At 39.2% G+C, this 8,899-nt stretch overlaps 4 protein-coding genes across 4 annotated transcripts; all 4 read left to right on the forward strand.

The window, feature by feature from the left end:
- Nucleotides 1-438: 438 nt before the first annotated feature.
- TM35_000054060 (regulatory associated protein of mTOR) lies at nucleotides 439-4,470 on the forward strand (the record flags this gene model as incomplete). The annotated part of the gene is made up of 1 exon (XM_029023061.1): nucleotides 439-4,470. The coding sequence occupies one exon, from the start codon at nucleotides 439-441 to the stop codon at nucleotides 4,468-4,470; it is 4,032 nt and encodes a 1,343-aa protein (XP_028885876.1).
- A 445-nt stretch (nucleotides 4,471-4,915) lies between these two features.
- Nucleotides 4,916-5,989, forward strand: TM35_000054070 (uncharacterized protein; the record flags this gene model as incomplete). The annotated part of the gene is made up of 1 exon (XM_029023062.1): nucleotides 4,916-5,989. The coding sequence occupies one exon, from the start codon at nucleotides 4,916-4,918 to the stop codon at nucleotides 5,987-5,989; it is 1,074 nt and encodes a 357-aa protein (XP_028885877.1).
- Nucleotides 5,990-6,312: 323 nt separating this feature from the next.
- TM35_000054080 (uncharacterized protein) lies at nucleotides 6,313-6,651 on the forward strand (the record flags this gene model as incomplete). The annotated part of the gene is made up of 1 exon (XM_029023063.1): nucleotides 6,313-6,651. One exon carries the CDS (start codon nucleotides 6,313-6,315, stop codon nucleotides 6,649-6,651), a length of 339 nt encoding a protein of 112 aa, XP_028885878.1.
- A 1,438-nt stretch (nucleotides 6,652-8,089) lies between these two features.
- Nucleotides 8,090-8,899, forward strand: TM35_000054090 (putative CYC2-like cyclin 6; the record flags this gene model as incomplete). The annotated part of the gene is made up of 1 exon (XM_029023064.1): nucleotides 8,090-8,899. A coding segment is annotated over one exon (810 nt), but the record flags the coding sequence as incomplete, so codon positions are not given.

Consider the following 8,899-nt stretch of genomic DNA (forward strand, 5'->3'; position numbering starts at 1 on the left):
AAAAAAAAAAAAAAAAATGGACACGGAAAGGAGGAAAAGAAAATGAGCAAGAACAAATGGAAGCAGAGACCCGTGAAACCAAAGCCAGAATGAATGAATTCGTAACGTTTAATTACAAAGTACACACTAAAAAATGCTGTTTTTCTGAATATATATATATATATATATATATTACTATTATTATTATTACTATTATATATAGCTGTTTTTTTGAAGTAAAAGTTATTCTTACTTTTCTTGTCCTCTGTTTTATGGTGTTCCTTTCCATAAAGGAATATTGGAAAAAAAAAGGGGAGGACAGATACACTGAGTGACTTTTATACTTTCGCATTATCATTCTTCGTTCTTTCCTTTTCCTTTTTTTCATTCTTTCTCCCTGTGTCTCTCTCTCTCTCTATATATATATGATAGTCTGAAGAGAGAGAGAGAGAGAGAGTTATGCGTGGGCGACGGCGTGTGGCTCCCGCACCATCTGTTGCCGCCGCAGTAGCTGAGCGCCTCGACGCCTTCGCACCACATCAACTCCCCGCGCTCCTTGCTGGCCCCAACGACGACGACGAAGACGGGTATGTGAGCAACAGCAATGGTAGTAACATCAATCATAACGAGAGAGCCTTATTTGAGGAGCGGCCGGCCCGCTCAAAGGCAAAGGCAGCGCACGGTCTGCTGCTGCTGTGCCTCAACATTGGCAGCGACCCGCCGGACTACCCGCGCATTGAGCCCTGCGCACGACTGGAGTGCTGGACAGACCCGCACGTGGCGCAGATGGCCCGCTACGCCGCTGAAGGCGGGACTGAGTTAATCGCAGATGCGTTAGAACGACAATATCGAGTGCAATTGCGGGAAGTGTCATTTAGGAAAATGGTGGAGGTGCACTTGGAGGATGCGAAACAGGTATTGGTTTCAATGCGTCGAAAAGCTGATATGGGTAGAGTGCTGTTTCACTATAATGGACATGGAATGCCTCGAGCCACTCTATATGGTGAAATATGGCTTTTTGATAAAGATCGAACTCATTATGTACCACTCAATATAGGTGAAATTGCTCAACTTTTAGATTCTCCAACACTTTACGTATTTGATTGCAATTCTGCAGGTTCTATTTTAAAACATTGGTATAAGGAACGTCTTCATGAAACTCGTCCACATGATATGCTTATATGTGCCTCCAGTGTAGAAGGATTTCTTCCATTAAATCCGAAACTTCCTGCAGATGTTTTAACATCATGTCTTACTACACCATTGCGAATGGCTTTAGAATGGTACGCGAATTATTCTCATCGTAAACATCTTTTACCACATGTAACAGATGAAATGATTCGCCATATCCCAGGTGATTTATCTGACCGAAGATCACCTTTAGGAGAACTTAGTTGGATTCTTGTTGCTATTACAGATACTATTGCATGGTGTACTTCTTCTCCATCTCAATTTTATCAAATATTTCGTCAAGATACTATGACGAAAATTTTATTTCGAAATTTTTTATTAGCCGATCGTTTGCTTCGTGAAGTAGGATGTGTGCCTGTAACTCATCCACCTATTGCAGAAGAAGCTCATTTGCATCATGTGTGGGATCTCTGGGACTATACATTAGAAAATGTTATTTGTCAACTACCAGATTTACTTACTGTGGATATGACAGAAAATCCTAATTATACATATAAACCTTCTACATTCTTTATGGATCAATTAATGGCATTTGAAGTTTGGGTAGGAGCAGGAGATTTAAGAAATCAACCTGAAGAACTTCCAAGTGTCCTTTTGGCTCTTACACAAATTTCATATCGTGTTCCCGCATTAACTCTTTTGGTAAGATATTTGGATTCGGGAGCAATTGCTGGAAAACGTGCTATTCTTTGTGGTATTTTACCATATGCCAGCAAACTTTTGGCTCAAACACCTGAAGTATTTTTAATAATGTGTGTGCTTTGGATGCAAGTGGTGCGGGCTGATGTGAATCAAGGTACATCTGAGTTACTAAAATCACGATTAGACAAGTGCTTTATTAGACTTTTGCAATTAGATGAGAAAACTACAGTTATCGAACCAGTGGAGGATGGTCGAATGGTGACATCTCATATTAGTGGAAATGTTGTTGATAATAATAATAATAATAATAATAATAATAATAATAATAATAATAATAATAATAATAATAATAATAATCACAACAATAATAACAATAATAACAATAACAATGGTTTGAGTACACCTGTAGATGCTAATGAGAATGAAGGAAGTAATGGGATTGTAGGAGCTGAAAAAACACATTACTATCTTATGAGTGAAGTAGATCTCGATCGTTGCAAAGCTATGGCTTGTTATGTACTTTGTCAACTTTTAAAACGTGGTGATGAGTCTCAGTCTGTGATGTGCTGGAATAATCAGTTATTAAACGCTGCCTTTTCTTGTTTATCGTCCAATAATGCAGAATTGCGATCATGGGCTTGTTTAGTTCTTGCACAACTTTTCTTATCTTTACGATATGCAAAAAAATTTGCTGCACAGGAGTGTACTACTCGTTTGGATCTTTTTACACGTTTATTACAAGATAAATCTCCTATTGTTCGAAGTTCATGTGTAACCTTATTGGCTTCATTAGTGGGTCAAGGTGTAAATGAATGCAATTCTGAACATCATGTTAAACGTATACAAATGGAAAAGTCACTTCTTATTAAACTTCGTAGTTTTATTTTTGATGCTAGTATGAGTGTTCGAGAGGAATTAATATATTTTGCATGCCAAGTATTATTTTACTATGGAAATTTAGTTCCTTTTTTGCAATCAAATACTTCTGGTAATCGTTACATGGATTATCTTCAAGATGTTGGCAAAAATTCTTCAGAGTGGGTATTAGATGAACCAGATGTGCAGATTAAATCTCAATTAAGTTCTACACGTCCGACTGTTAATAGTCGATTTGATCATTCTGTGGTATTTATAACAGGATTTTTGGAAAGAGATGACCCTCCACTATCTACATCAGGGATGGATACAAACACTATCACTTCTAAAGTACTAGTAGTGCTTCAAGGAATGGTACATGATGCCGCATTAATGTTGTATATACTTCAGCAAACATGTGATACAAGTAAAGTTACAGCAGCTATAAATTCCTTGATAAATAACGCTCCACCGCAGTCTCATCGTTTTGCAAATGAAGCCCTTCGAACTATGTCCCGTGTGGTATCTACGGATTCATCATATTTTATATCTGAAGCGGATCGTGCACGATCAACAAGGAATGATGATAGTATGCGTCAGTTAGTATTGGATATGCAAGATCGAAAGTTAGAACCACCACCATGTATGATGAATAATAGCAAAACGAAAATGACAAAAGTTTCTAATGGTATTACAATTACAGAAGATTTGGGATACAGTGGTGCTGCTCTCACTCATCATCAGATATTACCAAGTTTAATTCCTGGTGATCAAGTTATTTGTTCTGCATTTCGGGCATTAGAACCAGCAATGGTTTTAGCTACAAAAAATCAACGTATACATCACGTTTCTTATGAAAATTACAGATCTCAAGCACAAATTCATAGTTTTTCAGTTCGTCTTGCTGCTCCTTTACATGATGTTTTAGTGATTAATGATTTATCAGAACAAGCAGGATTATTACTTGTACATAAACGAGGTGGATTTAGTCTTTTAAGAGGTTGTTGGGAGGATATACAAGGAGTACCAACAGAAGTTGCTACATTCTCTGCATGTCCACCAAAAAAGATAGATATAAAATCTGTCTATCGATCATATAATGCGAATTTATTTTACGGGGGTTCTATAGGTAATAATGGTGGTACTGAAATTCATGTATTATCATTATATGAAGAACAAGTAATTCAACGACTAGAGGTATCTGGTGATCCAATTCTTACTTCTTTAACTGCACATACAACAGGTCGAGCTGTATTTGCCGGATTCTCTGATGGTTTAGTTCGTTATTATGATGATCGTCATAAACAAGGATATCTTGGCGCAGTAGGACTACTTCATCGTAGAACTGGTTTACCATCTTCTTTTTCATCAACATCTACCTCACTTCCTTCTAATCATGTTGGTTTAGATGCTATTGTTGGAGCTGGTCCTGTTGTTACTGGAACAGCTGCTTTAATGATTGCTACTGCGAGTCAAAACGCTGTTCGAATTTATGATAGTCGAAAAATATCAGAACCAACACTTGAAATAGATGTGACTACACTTTACAGTAATTATGGAGTATGGTCTCCTGTAGCAAAGCCTCTTTTAATTTCTGCATTTGCTGCAGGTGTTCACACTGGATTGCTTGGAGTACTTCTCTCGGATGGGAGTTATCTCGGTCTAAATATACGCGGACGTGCACTTTTTGAAAAACCAATAAAAGTATCCAATACACAAGGATCCTTGTTGCCAGGAAGCTTTGGAGTACATCCACTGCGGCCACTCATGTCTGTAGGAGGAGAAATTCTCTTTATGCAGTAATAACGTGAATTGCTCTTAGCAATATACAGAAATAATAAAAAAAAAAAAGTATGGGGAAACTGTTGTTCTTGTTGCTACTTTTTATTGAACTACCCGGAGGGGGCTAGTCGTTTCTTTTTTTTTTTTTGTTGTTGTTCTCTTAATGATCTCTTCTTGTGAAAATAAAAATAAAAAAGAAAGGGGTTTCTATCTTTCATGTGAAGAGCAAAAAAAAAGTTATCTACACGAAAAAGAAAGAAAAAGAAAAAAAAAACAAAAGCCAACAATAAAATCGATTCACTTAACCATTCCCCCTCTTCCCCACTCTCCATCCTCCTCCTATTAATTTGTATTTTTTCTATAATTATTCTTTTTTTTTTTTTACTTCTTTTTTGTTTAATAAAGGTCTTTTTTTTTCTTTATAGAGTCCATTTTCTTCTTTATTTTTCTGGTTTTAGTTTAGAGAATGGACTATGTCATTCTCAAGCCGGCGGAGCTAATCCTATGGAGGGAAAAGGCTGCGCCTACTATACGCAAAGTGACGGATTTGTTGCTACGTGGAGGTGCAATTGGGTATTTGAATATGGAGCAACTTTTACAAAAGGGCTCTGAGGAGGATATGAGTATTAGCAAAGATAAGCGTCGTGTTAATCCTGTAGGGTTTAAATCTATTATGCAACAGTCTGGGATACTGCTTACACCGGATGAGCACAGGAATCTTCGTACTGCGTATTCAGATGAAGGTGGATTTCTTGTTGACGAGTTCCTTGATCTTGTCTGTCCACTGAGAAATCTTAATGAGAGTCAAATCAACTTGCTGCGGAGTATGTGCCCTGCGGTTGTGGGTATTGGTATTGGAAACACTTCTATGATTGAATTAAATGAGTTATTGCATGCATTCGAAGACGCGTTGATTGTTGAGGATGTCACGAAGGCAAAGACTGAAACAAAAGAAGAGACTGAAAGTGCCATAGCAACAGCATCACTCTTTGAGTCTGCATTACTGGAGATGCGAATGGTGTTTACATCTTCACGTTACCCGAAGGGTCTTGTACCAGCGCGAGATGTGGGGAATTTCTGTGCTGCCATTGTGTTAAACGGCGGTAATAATGGAATGACAGTTCTGCAGCAACTCGCGAAGGTGCGACTGCAGTTGGCGTCAACTTCTAATGACGCTGCGAACAGAACTCAAACAACAGATACATATGATGTGGATCCTTTGCAGTCATCGCAACAAAATAAGCGTCAAGATCGGGGCTATGATTACTACACGGAACGTGATAATCGTGATGAGTGGATTCGTGGCCGTGAAGAGGCGGCGGCGGGCCCGATGTATTTGCGTCACCTCCCGGGCTACAGCGGCCACTTGCCAACATTCAAAAGTAAGTACGGGCGCTCCTTCCACCCTATTGAGGAGTCCATGCCGCAACTCACACAGGAAAAGAAGACTCAACCAGGACCACTACCAGCCGATCACTACGGCCCTGGTGTGGAATTGAAGGGTAATCCAATGAATCGACACAACTTCAAGTTCTCTTAATGTGATAAAGGCACATGGGACTGTATTCTGAAGAAGGTTGAGAATGATTGCGAAAAGAAAGAAAAGTATAAAAAAGATGTACAATTTTGTTTCTTGTTGACATGTAAGAGCAGAAGATGGAAACTGATAAATTCCGTTTTTCGGATTTCAAATACTGAAGAAGTTGGAAGAAATGAGTTATTGTATGAGTAAAAACAACGCCAAATGTAATAATATATGTGAATTAAGAACCTGTTTGACTCTTTTACTTTTTCTCTTCTCTTCTCTTCTCTTGCCATAGGTGACTTCCCCCTCTCCCTTTAGATAATAGAATTCATATATCAATGAGTAGTGTGTCGCGATTCTTAACGTCATGTACTCGATCCCGTTCACCAGCACTATGTACGTCCTGCCGGAGTATGGCTTCTAATGCCTGGTTCGCTGGCGGCGACACCTCAACTTCCTTTACAGGCATATTGAAGGGATTTACGACCTGTGTCTGTGGGATTGCATGCATTAACCTATGCTTCCGCGGGAATATTTGGGGACAGGTGGAGAGTGAGAAGGATGTTTACATACCAATAGCGGCGTTTCGATCACGAGTTCCAGAACCAACAACAGATGGTTTTGTAGATGGTTCAGAGCAGGATAACGATAGGCGGCCGCCACACCTAAAGAAGTAGCGTGTATTTTCTTTTTTTCGTTCCTCTCTCTCTCTCTATATATATATATATATTTTCTGATGTGCCCCCCTCTCTTACCTTACATTCAGGTAAAATGCAAGGTGGCCGGTGGTCCTACTGCAAAGTGTATCAAAACTCTCTTGTTTTGCTTTGGTTTGCTATTGTAAATCTGTTTTTTTTTTTTTTTGTTACTGTTATTTTTCTTGTTTACCATTTCCTTTCTCTTAATTTGCCAGTGTAGTTGATATTTTTCCTTTTTTGTGTGCTTCCTTTCTTTTTCTGTTCTTCATTTTTCATTTCCAAGTTCTAGCATTCTACTCAACGAGCGACTCATGTCTGCAAAGGCTGCTCCCAAGACACTCCACCAGGTCCGCAATGTGGCGTACATCTTCGCCGCCTGGGCCGGTCTCCAGAAGGGATTCGCCGAGAAGTCCGCCAACGACAAGTTGTGGGTGGAGCATCAACGCAACGTGCGGCGGCTCAACGCGGAGCGGCTGCAGGCGGCGAGTGAAGCGGGACACGGCGCCCCGTCGGGCCTCGCGGTGCCGGCGGAGCTGCAGGAACTCGTGCAGTCGTTTCAGAAGTAGAGAAGTAGGCGGGTGAGAGAAGTGTCTCTTGTGATCTGTAGGGTAGTCGCAGTCTAATATATATATATATATATGTCTGTGTGTGTGAGAGAGGGAGAAAGAAAAAAGGAGTAGTAGGAGGTGTACTCCTGCAGGTAACGTTAGAGAGTAGTAGGCTTTTGATTTTCTTTTTTTTTTTGCCATTTTTTTTTCTTTTTCTTTCTGTTTAGGTAGGAGTTGTGGATCCCGGAGTAGGCGGGAGTGTAATGATGATGATGATGATGTTAAGGATGAATAAGGGAGAAGAAAGAAGCACAGAAGAACTGAGATGATATGCTGCTTTATTACATCATCTTTATTATTGATAATTCCCACTGTTGTGATGGAATTGTGACGTATTTAATTGTTTTTGTATTCTTTTCTTCTTTCTTTCTTTCTTTCTTTCTTTCTTTCTGTTTTTGTGTTAATTCTTCTTTGTGCATCCATGGAAAGGTTTTTATTTTCCTTTTTGGGGAGTCTGGGATTGTGGTATAGATTGGATATAATCAACTGGGTTCATACGTGAAAGTAGATAAGTATAGGAGTAAGTTCGATCAAAAAAAGACAGTGTTCAAGTGACGAAAAACTCTTATTTAAATAATAGTTGTTTTTTCCAATTCAAATCTACATTAACAAATACACCTTATTTTCGTTAAGGAGGGAAAAAAAAAAACAAGAAAAAAAAAAGGAATTTCTCACCGGTTCTCACCGCTGTGTTTCTCTGCCTCATCATCGCATTACCCACAACGTTCAAACACACAAAAAAATAATAATAATAATAAAACACAGTGGTACGGAGAGAGAAAGAGAGAGTGTAAGGGAAATTAGTAAAGATGACCGCCCTTTCACTTTCACTTGTAATTCCTGACCCGTACAGTTCTGCTGAGGACCAATCAGACGAGGAAGAAATTGCACTTAACGCCCAACACTGCCGGGCATTTCTCTTGGCGATGGAATTTCTTCTGCAGGAGCAATGGACACACAACTCCAACCTGATGGTTTCTACTCTTCAAACAGAACAACGACAACAGAAGCGGAAACCGATAAATTCAGATGTAACGCAATTGTACTTTCCTTGCCATTGTATGTTAGATAAATATGAATACAATGAAGATGGACGTCGTCGTGTGTTTGTTGGTGGTGGAGCCTCAGGTCCAGTGCGGGATTTCATCTACCGCCTTATATGCCATACTCGCTGCAGTGTGGAATGCTATCCACTCACACTCGCTCTTATTGACAAATTTTTCATTGCCTTGAGAAAACAGGAATTACAAACAAGTGAATTCATGAGAACTATGGGTCAGATGCCTTATCTGTTTGCCGTATTACTAATGCTCGCTGTAAAGTTCCGTGATGATAACTTTAGAAGTAATCGCTATTTTAGTCAAATGGCAGAACTTTCTCTAAGTGAGTGGAATGCGTTGGAACGGTTTGTGTTGAAGGTGTTAGGATATGATGTGCGTGTTCCTGTGAATGAGTACATTGCGTATGAAAAACTCGTTCTCTCTGAAATTGCTCAACAGGAGCCACAACTGCAGATGATACCGAACGTCCTCTGTCACCACCATTCCCTTCCTTACAAAAATAACAACAAAAATAATAATAATAATAATAATAATAATAATAATAATAATAATAATAAT

This window comes from Trypanosoma theileri (assembly GCF_002087225.1).
Source record: "Trypanosoma theileri isolate Edinburgh chromosome Unknown TM35_Tth_5_V1, whole genome shotgun sequence".
Classification (NCBI taxonomy): Eukaryota; Euglenozoa; class Kinetoplastea; order Trypanosomatida; family Trypanosomatidae; genus Trypanosoma; species Trypanosoma theileri.